The sequence below is a fragment of the Vombatus ursinus genome, unplaced genomic scaffold, assembly GCF_900497805.2.
Source record: "Vombatus ursinus unplaced genomic scaffold, bare-nosed wombat genome assembly UNPS02014797.1, whole genome shotgun sequence".
Classification (NCBI taxonomy): Eukaryota; Metazoa; Chordata; class Mammalia; order Diprotodontia; family Vombatidae; genus Vombatus; species Vombatus ursinus.
In genome coordinates, this window is record NW_020954575.1 from 4910153 (window position 1) to 4928993 (window position 18841).

Genomic DNA, 18841 nt, shown 5'->3' on the forward strand with positions numbered 1-18841 from the left:
AATGTTCATTTTTTCCCCTGAAGGATTATACTCAGTTTTGCTGGGTAGGTGATTCTTGGTTGTAATCCTCTCTCCTTTGCCCTCCAGAATATTATATTCCATGCCCTACAGTCCCTTAATGTAGAAGCTGCTAAATCTTGTGTTATCCTGATTGTGTTTCCACAATACTTGAATTGTTTCTTTCTGGCTGCTTGCAATATTTTCTCTTTGAACTGGGAACTCTGGAATTTGGCTATAATATTTCTAGGAGTTTTCCTTTTGGGATCTCTTTCAGGAGGTGTTTGGTGGATTCTTTGAATTTCTATTTTGCAAGTTTTCCTTGATAATTTCTTGAAAGTTGATGTCTAGGCTTTTGTTTTTGATCATGGCTTTCAGATAGTCCAATAATTTTTAAGTTCTCTCTCCTTGATCTGTTTTCCAGGTCAATCGTTTTTCCAGTGAGATATTTCACATTGTCTTCTATTTTTTCATTCTTTTGGTTTTATTTTACAGTGTCTTGATTTCTCATAAAGTCATTAGCTTCTAATTGCTCCATTCTAATTTTTCAGGAAGTATTTTCTTCAGTGAGCTTTTGGACCTCCTTTTCCATTTGGCCAATTCTGCTTTTGAAGGCATTCTTCTCCTCATTGGTTTTTTGGATGTCTTTTGCCATTTGGGTTAGTCTATTTTTTAAGGTGTTAGTTTCTTCATTATTTTTTTGGGTTTCCTTTAGTAAGCTGTTGACTTGTTTTTCATGATTTTCTTGCATCATTCTCATTTCTCTTCCCTATTTTTCCTCTACTTCTCTTACTTGCTTTTCAAAATCCTTTTTGAGCTCTTCCATGGCCTGAGACCTATTCATATATTTTTAAAAATTTATTTGTTTTTAGTTTTCAACAATCACTTCCACAAAATTTTGAGTTCCAAACTTTCTCCCCTTCTCATCCCTCCCCCCACCCCAAGATGGCATGCATTCTGTATACCCCTTCCCCTAATCTGCCCTCCCTTGTATCTCTCCCCCCCTTCTTTTATCCCCTTCCCCTTCTATTTTCCTGTAGGGCAGGATAAATGTCTATACCCCATTTCCTGTATTTCTTATTTCCCAGTTGCATGTGAAAACAAATTTTTTTTTAACATGTGTTTTTAAAACTGGGTTACAAATTTTCTCCCTTCCTCCTTCCCTACCCACCCTCATTGAAAATGCAAGCAACTCGATACAGGTTATAGATATGTAGTCATGCAAAACACTTCCATAGTAGTCATGTTGTGAAAAACGTTCTATTTCCCTTCATCCTGTCCTACCCCCCATTTATTCTATTCTTTCTTTTGACCCTGTCCCTCCTCAGAAGTGTTTGCTTCTGATTACCCCCTCCCCATCTGCCCTCCCCTCTATCATCCCCCTGCTCTCTTGTCCCCTTTCCCCCCATTTTCCTGTAGGGTAAGATAGATTTCCATACCCAATTGAGTGTATGTTATCCCTCCTTAAGCCAGATCCTATGAGAATAAGATTCACTCATTCCCTCTCACCTTCCCCCATTTCCCCTCCACTGTAAAAGCCTTTTGTTGTCTGTTTCATGTGAGATAATTTACCCCATTCTACCTCTCCCTTTCTCCTTCTCCCAGTATGATCCTCTCGCACCCCTCAATTTTATTCTGCAGATATCACCCCTTCATCTTCAACTCACCCTGTGCCCTCTATCTATCTATCTATATACATACATATAATTTTTTCCCTACAACTACCCTAATACTGACAAAGGTCTCATGAGTTACAAATATCATCTTTGCATGCAGGAATGTAAACAGTTCAACCTTAATAAGTCTCTTATAATTTGTCTTTCCTGTTTACCTCTTCATATTTCACTTGAGGCTTGTATTTGAAAGTCACATTTTCTGTTCAGCTGTGGTCTTTTCATCAAGAATGCTTGGAAGTCCCTATTTCACTGAATGACCATTTTTTCCCCTGAAAGATTATACTCAGTTTTGCTGGGTAGGTGATTCTTGGTTGTAATCCTATCTCCTTTGCCCTCCAGAATATTATATTCCATGCCCTGTGGTCCCTTAATGTAGAAGCTGCTCAATCTTGTGTTATCCTGATTGTGTTTCCACAATACTTGAATTGTTTCTTTCTGGCTGCATGCAATATTTTCTTTTTGACCTGGGAACTCGGGAATTTGGCTACAATATTCCTAGGAGTTTTCCCTTGGGGATCTCTTTCAGGAGGTGATCAATGTATTCTTTCCATTTCTATTTTGCCCTCTGGTTCTAAAATATCAGGGCAGTTTTCCTTGATAATTTCTTGAAAGATGATGTCTAGGCTCTTTTTTTGATCATGGCTTTCAGATAGTTCAATAATTTTTAAATTCCCTCTCCTGGATCTATTTTCCAGGCCATTTGTTTTTCCATTGAGGTGTTTCACATTGTTTTCTGTTTTTTCGTTCTTTTGGATTTGTTTTACAGTGTCTTGATTTCTTATAAAGTCACTCACTTCCAATTGCTCCATTCTAATTTTTAAGGAAGTATTTTCTTCACTAAGCTTTTGGACTTCCTTTTCCATTTGGCCAATTTTGCTTTTTAGGGCATTCTTCTCCTCATTGGCTATTTGGACCTCTTTTGCCATTTGGGTTAGTTTATTTTTTAAGGTGTTCCTTTCTTCAGTATTTTTTTGGTTTCCTTTAGCAAGCTGTTGACTTGTTTTTCATGATTTTCTTGCATCACTCTCATTTCTCTTTCCAGTTTTTCCTCTACTTCTCTTTCTTGTTTCTCAAAATCCTTCTTGAGCTCTTCCCTGGCCTGGGACCAATTCATATTTTTCTTGGAGGCTTTGGACGTAGGAGCTTTGACTTTGTTGTCTTCTTTTGGTTGTGTGTTTTGATCTTCTTTGTCACCAAAGTAAGATAATATAGTCGGACTCTTTTTTGCGCTGCTTGCTCATGATCCCAGCCAATTACTTGAGTTATAAACCCTTTGTTAAGGTAAGGATCTGTTACTATTCCAAGCTTCAGGGGTTTTGTGCAACTGTTTTCAGAGGTACTTCTAGGAACATGTAAATTTTCAGTTCTTCCAAGGTACTGTGATCAAGGGCGAGGTGTTTACTCCTTTCCTGGCCTGTGCTCTGGTCTATGAGTGACCACAAGCACTCTTTTCTGTCTTGGAACTGTGAGGAGGATTTCCTCTCCACTGCCACTACAAGCTCTACCAGCACTCCTCCTCGCCCCAAGACCACCATCCAAAACTGTGATCCAGATCCAAGCACAGGCAAAGCAAGAGAATCCTGCACCAGCAAAGAGATCCCTGAGTCTGCCTCTGATCAACCACTCAATTCCCCCTCAGTCTGTGGGCTGGAAGCTCAGGAGGCACCTACAAGTCCAGGGCCAAGCTTGGGCACTGGAGCTGGAGCCCCACTGTACTTCTCTCTCACCACCACAGAAACAGACTTTTCCCACTGACCTTCTAAGTTGTCTTTGGTGTTCATGGGTTGAGAAGTCTGGAAACCACCACAGCTACCTGTGATTCAGTCCTCTGAGGCCTGCTCCAGGTTCGCTACAGCCTGTTCGCCCATGCCAAACCATGCTCCTCTCCCGGCGTGGCGCGATACACCCTACTGATCAACCATCCAGGTTATCTTGGGCTGAAAATTTGTTTCACTCTGTCTTTTTGTGGGTTCTGCTGCTTTAGAATTTGTTTAGAGCCATTTTTTTTATGGGTGTTTGGAGGGGTTTGGGGGAGAGTTCAAGCAAGTCACTGCTTTTGCTCTGCCATCTTGGCTACGTGCCCTAGACCAATTTTTTGATATTGCTCTTGATAACTTAGATTTCTTCCTTTGAAAATTACCTGTTTATATCCTTTGCCCATTTATCAGTTGGAGAATGAATATAGTAACTGTCAAGCAGTAATTTCCAGTTTGAAAGTACAGGACAACTGCATATATACCACATATATGTTGTTGTTACATTGTTGTAGTCATTGTATATATTGTTTTCTTGGTCCTGTTTACTTCACTCTGCATTAATTCATGTAGATCTTTCCAATTTTCCCACATTAATGGTTAATTTTTTGGTAGTTCTTTACATTGACATTGCTGTGGTTATCATATATATTGTGTACATTTGTCTTTCCGCGCTTCTTTGTATTCATCACATTCATCATTTTTTTGTAGCACATGATATTTCATTACATTCATGTACCACAATTTATTGAGCCATCCCCCAGTTGATAGATATCTGCTTTGTTAACAATTCTTTGTTATCCCTCAAACTGCTGCTATAAATATTTTATTGTGTGTAGGGACTTTGTTCTTATGACTTTCTTGGGGTTTATGCTGAGAAATGGAATCTCTAAGTCTAAGAGTGTGAACATTTTAGTCATTTTATTTGCATAATTCCGAATTACTTTCCTAAATAATTGTACTGTTTTACAATTCCACCAACAATACATCAATGTGCCTATCTTCCCACAACTCCTACATTGACTAGTCTCATCTTTTGACATCTTTGCCAGTTTGCAGGGCATGAAATTAGACTGTATTTTAAATGCAATAGAGTAACTTGCTATTTAAAGGAATCTTTTGATGAAGCCTCTGAAATTCATAATTCCTTCTTTACTTATCTTATTCACGTGAATTTTTAAAGAATATGGAGTATAAGAACATAATCCTCTGCTAGTGACTTTACTTCATTGCAAGTTTATCCTTTAAGCATTTCAAAATTACTTCAGGTATGTCAAAAACTGTCCTGTTCCCTGAGGGTACTTAACCTTTGAATATTGTCACAATTTCTTTTTTTTTTTTTGCACTTAATAGTATTTTATTTTTTTCCAATTACATGTAAAGATAGTTTTCAACATTCATTTTTGTAAGTTTGTGAATTCCAAATTTTCCTCCCTCCCTCACATCCTCCCCTTCTCTCCCACCTCCCGAAGACAGCAAGCAGTCTGATAAAGGTTATACACGTACAGTCATATTAAACGTATTTCCACATTAGTCATGTTGTAAAAGAAGAATCAGAGCAAAAGGGAAAAACCACAAGAAAGAAAAAATAAAACAAAACAAAAGTGAAAATAGTATGCTTCAATCTGCATTCAAACTCCATTATTCTTTCACTGGATATGGATAACATTTTCCATCATGAGTCTTTTGGAATTGTCTTAGATCATTGTATTGCTGAGAAGAGGTAAATCTATCATATTTAATCTTTGAACGGTGTTACTGTGACTGTGTGCAGTGTTCTGGTACTACTCACTTCCCTCAGCATCAGTTCATGTAAGTCTTTCCTGGTTTTTCTGAAATCTGCCTACTCATCATTTCTTAATAGAAGAGTAGTATTCCATTAAATACACCACAATGTGTTCACCTTTTCCTCATTTGATGGACATTACCTCAATTTCCAATTCTTTGCCACCACAAAAAGTGCTGCTAAAAATATTTTTGCACATGAAGGTCCTTTTCGCTTTTTTATGATCTGTTTGGGCTATAGACCTGATGGTGGTATTGCAGTTTTATAGTCCTTTGGGCATAATTCCAAATTGCTCTCCAGTATGTTTGGATCAGTTCACAACTCCACTAACAATGCGTTAGTGTTCCAATTTCCCCACATCTTCTCTAACATTTATTATTTTCCTTTTCTGTTATATTAGGCAGTCTGATAGGTGTGTGTGGTACCTCAGAGTTGTTTTAATTTGCATTTTTTTTAATTAATAGTGATTTAGAGTATTGTCACACTTTCTTCCAGCATCTGTTGATTGGATATGGGAGAGGCTATTTAGATAATTCTTTGCCTGCAAAGGCATATTTTTATAAATTCTTGAGCATTCCAACACATACCAGAAGGGAGCAATGCTCTTTTTTGCTTTAAGCATGTAATACATGTGGGTTGACTTATGTTAAAGAAATATTCATGTGCCACAGAGAGCAGAATTTTCTTTCATTAAATATGTATAGCATTGAAATAAAAGTAGTATTTAGACATATCCTTTGCTGTGCCTTGGGATCTGTGTTTCTGACTACTTTGCCTACAACTATTCTTGGTTCTTATGATACATAACATGAATCTTAACAGTGTGGAATTGTACTAACTTATTGCCAGTGAATAATAATGAGTGGTAATCTGTCTAGGTCCTAGGAATTGATAGTCAATAAATACTTGTTTAAGGGTGTATTGGGTATTGATCATTCACATTATTGCTTGTTAGGATTATAAATTTTATCTGAAAGCTTAGTATTTTAATTTTTATACTAGTTTTACAAAGTGAAATAATTTCTTGGGTTATATGTTTTGTCTTTTTAGCGAATTAGTGCCAGCTTATGATTCAACTACCTTTGTTTTAGAGAACTTCAGGTAAGACTATTTGGCAACCTTATTATTTTGTATGTACAAAATTTGCCATTGTAAATGAGAGTTATTTATAAGTAAGTTTAATTTGTAATACAGAATTGCAAGAAGCTATACCACTTGTCCTGTACTTCAATAATCATTATAGAATAATTTTATTGATCAAAATATTGACTATATGGTGGGAAAAATATGATGCTTTCACATGTTAATATTGTTTCCCATGTTATCTCTTAATGTTAAGTACCTGTGTTTTAAGATACTCTCTTCCAGCATTAAAAAAAGAAAAGTCAAGAGTTAGTATTCTAGGTCACATGAGCAACAAGATGGAGGACTAGACGTTTTGTCTGATTCCCCGTATGTAAGAGGTGGGGGAATAGGTCATGAACAGGACTAGGAATAAAACTGTTAAATACTAATCTTCATGCTGACACTATCACTCATACAGTTTTGAACGTGTTGCTTACCTAGTGTCTCTTAATTTCTGTACATTCTTATTTCTTTTCATAATAACCAAAAATTATAGATCACAATAGTAAATTCAGTGCAAAGTATTGTTGTGTCATTTCAGCCATTTTGGAGCTGGTTTCTTTAAATGTCCCCAAGTATAAACATGGATTGGTCATTATCAAAAAATGCTATTTGGAAATATCTTTAAAATATAATTAAATTAGTTTTTTCATCTTTGATTCTTTGTTGAGGAATATAAGTTTATATATCACAAAAGTTATTTTTTCATAGTTACTGAGTTTTTTGTTTTTTGTTTTTTGTTTTTTTTTTTAGCAATAATTGTAAGATTTCAGTTACCATAAAGTTTGATGTATTTAGCTGTTATAAGTTAACATCAGGTGTTTTCTTTCTCCTTAGCACTTTGCGCCAGAGGGCAGATCCTGTTTACAGTCCACCTCTTCAAGTTTCAGGGCTTTGCTGGAGACTGAAGGTTTACCCAGTAAGATTTTGATTATCTTTTTTTAAAAAACCTTGTAAAATTTTATTTATCGTTTCTGATCTTGGGATAGAAGAATATTCTCTATCATTTTTCTAGCATTCTTAAGCAAACGCACCTATTTATTTTCTAGAAAATTACAAATTTCCAGACAGTTGCAAATAACAATATTTCCATGTTTCTTTATAGGGTTCTTGAATGATACTCAAAGAAATTATATCTGAACAGAATTAACTGTCACTTTCCTTTGTTTTATTTTGAAGTTCTATCCATATTAGTAGAAGAAATATTAAAGATTCTTAATGATGTTTCAGTATTTGGGATAAAATTAGCATAGTACACATTGAAAAAACAGTTAAAATTTATCTGAGCATATCAATCTACTGAATAGGAATCCAATAAAGTATAAATATTCATTTTTGAAAAAATTATAAAAACAGGAATAAAAGGATTTTTCTTTGATTCAGTAGAAAGCATTTGGTCTCAAGAGTTAGTGTTCTAGTTCACATGAGCCACAAGATGAAGGGCTAGACATTTTCTCTGATTCCCCATGACCTCTCAAACCTCTCTAAAATAGACCAAAGATAAAACAATTCCAGCTGTCTCCATGGTTTGGTTCTCTAAGAATCTAAAAGAAGATTAAAAAAACAGCACAAACAAAAAAACCCATGAAAAACCATTAATGATGCTTACTGACCCTGAACTCACTCAGCGCCCCTCCCTAGGGATCTCCTATGCTGTGAGGTTGCACTATCAGCCCCAAGACAGGACACAACAACAAAACTCACCCTTACCATTGGTCTTCCCTTCCCCTTATAGGGCTGTGGAAATTCTGGCTCCAGGGAGTGAAAGTTTGCTTCAGTTTCCACAGCCAGCTTGACCATAGCCCTTCAGGAGCAAAATCCTTGCAGGAGCTGCAATGTGGAAGTACCAGTGCTGAAAACCTCTAAATTGCTAGTGCTGGGGCAAACAGTGCTACAAAGCCCTAAACTTCCAGTGCCAGCCTAGAAAACTAAGAAACAGAAGTAGTGGGACAGATCATCAGGATGGGGAGGAGGGGAGGGTAAAAAGTGAGGAGGATGTGCAGCACTATACCAGGCCTGAGGGGAAGGATCACAACATCCAGCTGGGACCAGTCTGACCACTCAGAAGTCAGTTGCGGGCAGAAACCGCGGCTGGTGAATTGTGAATTGCCCAGTGTAGGAGGAGGCTGAGCACTGTGAGATGGAGCTTCTAAGGAAACCACAGTTAGAGGAGAGGAAGTCAGGAAGCAACTGATAAGGAAAAGATGGGAGGAAAAGATTGAAATTATCAAAGATTGCAGGAAGAAGAAAATTCAGAGACCTTCAACATAAACAGATAAAGCAGTGGGAAAAATAATAGCAACAGAAGGAAACACCTCTAGATCTAATAAACAGATTCAGATGTCTATGAATAAATACTGCCAAACAAAAGAAAATGATCTAACACTTGATGAGCTAGAGGACCTTGTGATATTTGAGAAGACTTATGGAAACACGACATGTTGTTCCCAAGTGGTTCAAAAGAGAAATGAGAAGTATAAGAGCAGAATTTATGTCCTGTGCATCAAAAATAACAAATAGAACAGAAAAACTTGAAACTGTAATGGCAAGCTTCTTCAAAGAAACAAAAGAGAGAACAATAGATTGGGAATTCAAATACACAGTAGTGAATGAAGGTCAGCTTTAAAGAAGAGAAGCAAAAACCAAGAGCATTAAAAGAAAATCAGCTCATTAGGTAAGCAAAATATATGGATTTTGAAGACAGGATGCATAGAGACAATCTAAGTATCATAGATATTCAAGAACACAATAGGAGAAAAAAACCTTGACACCATGGTGAAGGAAATAATAGAATAGAACTGCTTCGAACTTCTGAACAAAGAAAGTGAAATCCCAATCGAAAGAATTCAGATTGCTTCCAGAAAAAATAAATCCAAGATAACATAGTGGTTAAATTTAATAATTTATTCCAGAAACAACAAGTTCTTCAAGTCATCAGGAGACAGATCTCCAAATACAAAGGAAAGGCCATTCAAATAATGCAAGACTGTTCTACACCCACTATGAAAAGGAGGAGAGAGTAAAGTAAAATAATGTATTCCAAAAAGCAGTGGAGCTCAGGACACAGCCCAGGATGATCTATCCTACAAATCTAAGCTTAGCCTTATAGGAAAAAAGATGGACTTTAAGTGATAAAGAAGAGCTTGAAAGTTTTTAGAAAGAAAACCAGAACTGAAGGGGTTATATGCATCTCTAACATCTCAAAATACAGAAAAGCAAGAAAAGTAAATAAATGTAGCAGGTAAGGACAGAATGATGAGAGAGATCAATAAGAAATTTTTTTCTAACTTCACACGAGGAGATAGAGGTGAATACAGAAATACAGTGGAGGTGACAGTAAAGAGGCAATATTATGTATAAAATCTAGTAATACTTTGTCTACAGTGAATCAGTGCTTTTTTTGTTTGTAATATGGGAGAGCACATAAAAGAGAGGGAGGGGACCCAGGAGGATAGAGGAGTATGTGATGCATGGAGATCAAATTTTGGACTCAGAAATGAGGGGAAGATAGTCTTAGAAGAAGAAGAGCCTACAGGGGAATAGGTGAGTTAGAGGAGGAAAATAATCGAAAGGGGAGGTGGGAGAAGGAGGCCTTACTTTGGAGGTGATTCCACTGATGAATGCTCTTATGGGTGAAGAGAGATGGTCAGTGAATGAAAGGACAGTTGGATCTTACAGTGAATGAGGCCTGGGGGATCTGGTACTTGAAGAGTCTACTGCATTGGGAGGCAGTAAATTGGAATGCCTGGGGGCACTTGGCACCTGGAGAAATGTGACAGTATAGACACAGGGCGGATATTTCCAGGGAAATGTGGGGAAATAAAAGGTCAGCAAAGGAGAGTATAGATCAGTGATGGGCTGCATAAATTAGGGACACAGTAGGAAGGGACCCTGCCACTGGGCAGTGCTCTCTAATACCTGAAATGATTGGAATTGTCTTGAGAGTGAGGCACAATTGAAAAGGGGAAATCAGTCAGACAGGCTCTATAAGCCATTGACAGAAAGTGCCTAGAGGGTAGATCCTAGAAGAATGCTTTGTTTGCATGAAGAATGCAGAGAAAAGAGAGAGACTGGATAATTATAGGGGTCATCAATCAGAGAATGAGGGTCTAGAGTAGGCAGGAAAAGATAATAAGGAGAGCGAGAGAAATCTTTCTTGGAAATGGACACAAGATATGACATTTAAAAAACTAATGAATAGAGGAATAGAGGACTGAAGGGGAGGAAAGAAAGGGGGAAACTATGTGACTGAGAAGAAGAAAGCAGGGTAAGAAATATATAACCAGATAAAAGCAGGAGAGAAAAAGGAAGTAATAAAGAAAACCTGAGAGAGAAAAAAAATAACAAATGTGAGAAGGAGGTTTGAGGTGAGGGACAAGAGCCTGTAGGATCAGAGACAACTGAAAAAAAGATTAAGGTAAACTAACTGAAGGAACATAATACTGTGTTTACAGCTGCAGAGGGGGAAATAATATCTTGAAAAAAACCACGAATTTTAGAGACATGGAAGAAAATATAAACCTTACTCTTAAAACTTTAAATGTGAATGGACTAAACAATCCAGTAAAATGAAAAAGAGTGACAGATTAGACTAGAAGAAATACATTTTTAAAAAAAAGACATACACAAAATAAAATTGAGGGGATAGAATAAAATTTATTATGTTTCAAGTGAATTAAAAAATGCAGGAGTTGCCACCGTGTTCTCAGATAAAGCAAAGAAACTTTCAAAATATTAAAAAGGATAGACAAGGAAACTATATTATGCTGAAAGGAACCATGGACAACAAATTAACATCAGTAATAAACTTATTCACTCCTAATTCCTTAACTTCCAGATTCATAAAGGAGAAATTATATAGTAGCACAATAATGACAGGAGACATCATTATTCATCTGTCAATTTTGTATGTCTGAAACTTGGAGGTTTGGAACTGAACACTTTGCTGGAGAAACTAAAAATAGATTTATAGCATCTAAATGAGACAGCAAAATAATGTTCATATTTCTTTGTAGCACATGGAAATTTTATGAAAATTGACCATGTACTAGCACACAAAACTATTGCAAAGGAATGTAAAAGGGCAGAAATAGTTAATATAGCCTTTATAGACCATAGTGCAATAAAGAAAGAAAGAAATTGGTTCAGGGACCACAAACAAAAAATACAGACTGAAATGAAAGCTTAACAGTGAAATCTTGAATAATGAGTGAATCAAAGAACAAATCATAGAAACAAGTATGTAAAATTACAATGGTGAAGCTACATACTATATTTTGGGATGCAACTAAAGCAATCCTCGGGAAAAAATCATATCCATACAATCATATGTGAATAATAGAAAAAGAGAGAATTAATAAAGTGAATATGCATTTTTTAAAACACTAACAACCTAACAAATAAACCTAAAATAAACACAAAAGAGAAAATATTAAAGATTAGAACAGAAATAGATAAATTTGAAACAATTTCATAAAACTGTTAAATAAAACTACAAGTTCTTTGAAAAGACTAATAAAATTGACAAACCTGTAGCTAATCTGATTAATAAGGGAAAAGAAAATTAAATCTGTAAAATAGCAGTTAGCAAGGTGAAATCATAGCAAAACTAGAATTAGAAGAATGATCAACACATACACAAATAATATGCTAACAAAACTGAGAACACAAAAGAACTAGAGGAATAATAAAATACCCAAATTATCAGAAGACCAGATAGAGATGTTAAATAATTCCATCTCAGAAAAAGAAACAGAACTAGCTCTAAAGGAATTAACTAACCAAGCAGGAAGGGCGGGGTTGTGGGATGGGGAGGTGTGTGTGGATGGTGACCTAGTTCTTATGGATTCACAGGAGAATTCTGTAAAATTCAAATTCGACTAAATTGTTCTAAAGAATAGTACCTTAACTTCACAAATTATTCCCAAGATTGAAGAAAAAAGCACCCTATGTAAATCATTTATGAGATAAATATAGCCCTAATAATCTAAACCCAGGAAAGATAAACACAGAAAGAAAACTACAGGTCAATATAATTTATGAATAAAATTTTAAAATTATAAACAAAATCTTATCAAACAGCCTACCACGGTTTTTCTAAGAAATTGTTTATTATGATTAAATGGGATTTATACCAGGAATGCAAGGATGGTTCAACATTAGGAAGACAACATAATTAATCATATTAAAAACCAAAACATTCCAAACCACATGATTATCTCAATAGCTGCAGAAAAAGTGTGAGAAATTGTAACTTTTATGCTAAAAATTCTATAAAATATAGGTATAGAGGGACTCTTTCTTTTAATATAATAATAATCATATCTGAAACCAAAAGGATACATCATATGCAATGAGATTCATTAGAAGCTTTTTCAGTAAGTAGAAAAGCAAGGATAGCCACTCTCCCCACTATTATTTGATATCATTCTGGAAATGCTAACAATAGCAATTAGACAAGAGAGAGGAATTAAAGGAATAGAGATGCGTAAAGAGGAGATGAAACTATCTCTGCGGATATCACAATTTACTTGGAAAACCTCAGGGAATTAGCAGAGATACTAATTGAGGAAATAGCTTCAGCAGTCACAGGCTGCAAAACAAATCATCAGCAATCAACAGTATTTCTACATAATGATGACAAAACACAAGAAGCAATAAGAGAAAGGGAAATCCCATTTTAAATAACTACAGAATGCATATAAAATATTTATGGATCTACTTACCAAAGCACACAAGATTTGTATGGATTCAATAATGTAGTACTTCTTAAAGAAATAGAGAACAATTTAAATAACTTGAGGAATATTCAGTATTTATGGCTAGATTATTAATTTACACTTATAATGGTCTGCCAGTCAAATTACAAAGGGGATACTTTACAGAACTTGATAAAATAATACTAAAATTCCTTAGGAAAAAAACAAGGGATCTTGACTGTCAAGGGAAATGATGAAAAGAAATGAGGATGAAGGGGGAATAGCCCTTTCAGACTTCATACTGTCTTATAAAGCATCAGTCATCAAGACCATCTAGTGTTGGTTAAAGAACAGAGAAATTGATGGGGCAGACTAGATAGAGGAGGTTCAGAAACAATAAAACTCAATAACCATAGTGTTTCTGAAGTGGGAGAACATAAATTAGCTAGAGAAGAACTCCCTATTTATTAAAAACTGCTAGGAAAACTGGAAGGCAGTGTGGCAGAAATTAGACTTGGAATAACAACTTATTCCACAACACATTCTAAATGGATATGTGACCTTAATAATAAAGATCATAATATATAAAAAAAGAAAAATCATATACCTCTCATATCTATGAGTAAAAAATACATTCTTATCAAATTACAAAAAATAAAAGATAATTTTTATTATTTGAAACTGAAAAGCTTCTGTACAGGCAACCTTAATGCATCCAGGATAAGAAGGGAAGTGGTCAAATGAGGAAAATCGTTGTATCAAATTTTTCTGATAAGGGTTTAGTCCCCAAGATATGTGAACAGTTAATAAAAACATGTAAAACTAATAAGCCATTCCCACATAGAGAAATGGTCAAAAGACATGAGCAAGTAGTTTTCAAAAGAACTGCAACATATTCACAACCACATGAAAAAATGCTCCGAATCACTAATAATAAGAGAAATGCAGATCCAAACAACCCTGAGATTTCACCTTACACCCTGCAAATTGACATAAAAATGTCAAAATCGCAGCCATTTTTGTTGGAGAGATTTTGGAAAGATAAAACACCCAAATACATTGTTATTGGAGTAGTGAAATGGTATAACCTTTTTTGAAAGCAATTTGGAATTATGCAAATAAAATGATTATAATGTCTAGGCCCTGTTAGCCACAGACTTCTTTAGTTATACCAAATGGAAGCCATTGATAAGAAAAAAATTCTCTGAATATGTATAGCAGTACTTTTTTGTGATAGCTAAGAATTATTAACAAAGTAGATGTCCATCAATTGGAGAATGGCTAAACAAATTGTGGTACCTGAATGTAATGGAATATTATCATCTTGTAAGAAATGATTTGTGTGATGAATATAAAGAAGCATGGAAAAATCTTATGAACTGATGTAGAGTAAACAGAGCTAAGAAATATATATAGTAGCTACAACATTGTAAATAGAATAATACACTAAAAATAAAAAGTATATGTATCAAAATTAAAAAGATCAAATAGGATTTGAATGAAGAGGTATAAGAAGACACCCTCCTCCCACACTTCTTTGTAGAGAGGCCCACAAGTGTTAACATATTGCACATATTTTCAGAGTTTTTCAATTTATTAATCTTTTTTCCCTTTCTAAAAAATACTATTCTCATATGGGAAGGCTCTCTGGGAGGGGAAGGTGAAGCAATATCCTTGGATATTATAGTGATGTAAGAAACAGAAAATATCAATAAAAACTTTTTTTTAAAAAGACCTAGTATTCTGTTTATGGAAAATATTTTTTTTCCACTCAGAACAAGGGTTTGCAAAGCTTCTCACTCTCAATAGTTATCTGGCATAGTACTGGAAGTGTAACCATAGCAATATAATAAGAAAAATTAGATGAATAAGTATTGTGATAAGGAGAGATTAAAATAATTATTTGCAGAGGGTATAATTATTTAGAAAACTCGAGAGAAATAAGATCATTAATTAAAATAATAAACAACTTAAGTAGTATAGCAGAATATAATACCCTCCCCTATTGTCAGTGTCTCTTTACATATTGGCAATCATATGTTTAAAAATCGATAGGCAGGTTGCACATAGGTGAGCAACAAAACATGTTAAATATTTGCAAATTAACCTATTAAGATCATATGGAACTTATATAAAGTCAATTATAAAATAATTTTACAGAAATAAAAAAAAGAATATGAGTCAGTGTTCATTTTTGTGTCAAGCTAATAAAATAAAAATGACACTCCTTATGAAATTCATTCTTAGCTTAATTCTATACTGGTCAAACATACTAATGTCATGCAATATAAAATTAGACACTCCCTCTCCCAGCTATAGCAGTAGTAGTAGTAATAGCTCCAACTCTGGGAGGGAGGTGCTATTAGGTTTTACAGATGAGGAAACTACGACTGTGAGATTACATGACTTGCCCAGGTTCAAATAGTACACTTCTGAAGCTGAATTTGAACTTGTCTTTTTGAGTATAGGTTCATTGCTCTATCCATTGTTTCAGATAGCTGCCTTATATCTTCATGTCTACAGATCTTTATCTTCTCTGCAACTTACTTTTTTTTATTTTTAATTTATTTTGATTTATCAATAATCACTTCCATATGCTTTTGAGTTTAAATTTTTCTCCCCCTTCCCCACCACCCTCCCCAAGACGGCACGCAATCTGATATACGCTATACATTTACATTCATATTAAACATATTTTCACATTAGTGATGTTGTAAGTAGAAATTAAAACCAATAGGAGGAACCATCAGAAAGAGGAAACAAAACTCAACAGAAGAGAAAAAAAAAATAACAGTTCGGCTTCCATAGTTCTTTGTTTGGGCGTGGATAGTGTTTTCCATCACATGGGCTTAGGAGATGTCTTAGATCCTTGTATTGCCAGGAAGGGTTAAGTTTATCAATATTAGTCATCACACAACGTCGCTGTTATTGTGTACAACGTTCTCTTGGTTCTGCTCACTTCACTCAGCATCAGACCATACAAGTCTTTCCAGGTTTTTCTGAAGTCAGCCTGTTCATCATTTCTTATAGCATAATAGTATTCCATCACATTTGTATACCACAACTTGCTCAGCCATTCCCCAGTTGATGGGCATTCTCTCAATTTCCAATTCTTTGCCACCACAACTATGAATATTTTTGTACATGTAGGTCCTTTTCCCATTTGTGTGATGTCTTTGGGATATAGCCCTAGAAGTGCTATTGCTGGGTCAAAGGGTATGTACATTTTTATAACCCTTTGGGCATAGTTCCAGATTGCTCTCCAAAATGGTTGGATCATTTCACAGCTCCACCAACAATGCATTAGTGTTCCAATTTTCCCACATCTTCTCCAACATTTATCATTTTCTTGTTTTGTCATGTTGGCCAATCTGATAGGTGTGATGTGGTACCTCAGAGTTGTCTGCAACTTACTTTCTTAGAGAGTTGCATGAGGGCAAGTTAAGTGACTTACTGAGGGTCACATAGTTAAGTAAATTAGTAAATTAAGTAAGACAAGTTAAGTGACTTGTACCCAGGTCTTCTGGACTCCAAGGTCACTATACCACACTGCCTTTCTGTGAGTGCCACCACCACTTATGTGAGTCAATATAGATACTTTGGGGGCTGGTATTTGCAATGGGTAAATAGTGAAATTTTACAGCCACATTGAAAAAGCACCTTAACTTTATTGTTTTTAAAAATTTCATTTTATGACCTTATTTTTTATGTTGTTTCATATATTTGAATCTCTACTCTTGTTAAAAACAAGTTAAATTTATAATTAATTATTTAAAAACAAAAAAAGATGCAATTGTATCTTTATGTCTTAATTCTAGTGGAGTTACATGTATTTTACTTTTTAACAATGTTTTTAGGAATATTTGCTGTTTAATGTTATAAAATGTTAAGACAAATAACTTTAAAATATTATTGCTTATTTTTTCTGTATGTCAGAATAAATAAAATTGTGTCTTTCCTTATTCATTCCTCACAGTTGGACAAATGAAAGGAAGGTTAGCATAAAATGATCTCATTTTATTAAATTGCTAACATCCTTAGATATTAAAATAGAGATAATTTACCATTAATGTTGTAGTTTCTGGTTTTGGAGTGTCTTATATGTTTATTACTTTATCCAGACAGATTAGGTTTCTTTATCCTTATTTATTTATTGTTGTTTGGTTGGGTGAGGCAATTGGGGTTAAGTCACTTGCCCAGAGCTACACAGTCAATGAGTGTTATATGTCTGAGGCTGGATTTGAACTCAGGTCCTCCTGACTCCTGGTCCGGAGCTCTATCCACTGCGCCACCTAGCTGCCCCCAGATTAGGTTTCTGTTAGATAGATTCATAGGTTAAATAGTATATATTGGTCTCCAGTACATGGAATTTATAGGTTAATCTGTAGACATTGCCTGTTATTTTTAAGGATGGAAATGGAGTTGTGCGTGGTTATTACCTCTCTGTGTTCCTGGAACTCTCAGCTGGATTGCCAGAAACGTCCAAGTAAGAAACATGATTGAGTATTGATTTCCTTAGTATATATTTTTAACAAGTTTTGCCTTTTTGTTATACTTATAAAAGAGTTTTGCTATGTCTTGGTGCATCTGGATGTGAAACGTGTGGCATAATGTGTCAGTATGTTTTGTTTTACATTAAACCTGAAGGTCCAACTGTGCCAGCCAGTAATTTTTTTAATGCAATTATATATATATTTTTTATTACATTCCAAACTGTCTCCCTCCCTCCCTTCTCACCCTATACTAGCAAAGGCCATCATTTGACACAGACAGACATGTATGTATACATGTGTGTATATGTATAAAATTGTACTATGCATACTTGTATTTATCAATTCTTTCTTTGGAGTTGATAATGTCTTCCTTCATAGGTCCTTTGTAGTTGATGTGAATATTTATAATATTCAGAATAGCTTGGTCACTCACAGTTATTCTTCAAACAATATTGCTGTTAATGTATCCATGTTCTCTTGGTTCTACTCATTTTACTCTGTTATTTCATACAAGTCTTTCCATTTTTTTTCTAAAATGAACCTGCTCATAATTTCTTATGGCACAGTAGTATTCCATCCTAATCATATACCACAACTTGTTTAGAAATTCCCCATTTGATGGTCATCCCCTCAATTTGCAGTTCTTTGCCATCACAAAGAGACTGCTATAAATATTTTAGAACATATAGGTTCTTTTGTTTTCTCCCTGATTATCTTGGAAAACCAACCTTATAGTGGTATTGCTTAGTTAAAGGATATATGCAGTTTTATAACTCTTTGGGCTATGAGAATTATATTCCAGATTGCTCCCCAAAATAGTTAGATCAGTTCACACAGTTCCACCAACATTATGTTAGTGTCCCAATTTTTCCATATCCCCACCAACATTTGTCATTTTCCCCTTCTATAATTTTAAAGTTTCTCTGAGAGGTATGAGATGATATTTCAAAGTTGTTTTAATTGCCAGCCAGCAATTAATAAGAAGGCAGTATGTCAGGAGCCTGGGCTTCTCTAGTCACTCTGCAGTATCACATTCTCAGAGTTGGATGGGGTCCCCAAATTCCATCTAGTTCAAATTTGAACGTGTCTGAAATTCTCTTATATTATCGCTAACAGGTGATTGTTTAGCCTTCATTTGAAGACTTAGACGCAATCTGCTATTGACAAAAGCCTGCTTCCCATTTTTCGTGAAGCTCATTTTTTTGTAAAATACACTAATGTGTAGCCTTCTGTGATTTAAATAATGCTGACTGCCAAGTGATATTCTTTACCTTTTTAAAAAGGAAGATTTCTTGCAGCTTTAAGTGTTGAG

The 18841-nt window shown here is 35.1% G+C and overlaps 1 protein-coding gene across 1 annotated transcript in view; it reads left to right on the forward strand.

Annotated features, from left to right (window-relative positions):
* Window positions 1–18841, forward strand: part of TRIM37 (tripartite motif containing 37) — a 111920-nt gene that overhangs the window by 46779 nt on the left and 46300 nt on the right. Inside the window, 3 exon segments of the mRNA XM_027870376.1 lie at window positions 6264–6314; window positions 7176–7257; window positions 17446–17522. Of these exon segments, the coding sequence (XP_027726177.1) occupies window positions 6264–6314; window positions 7176–7257; window positions 17446–17522 (210 nt within the window).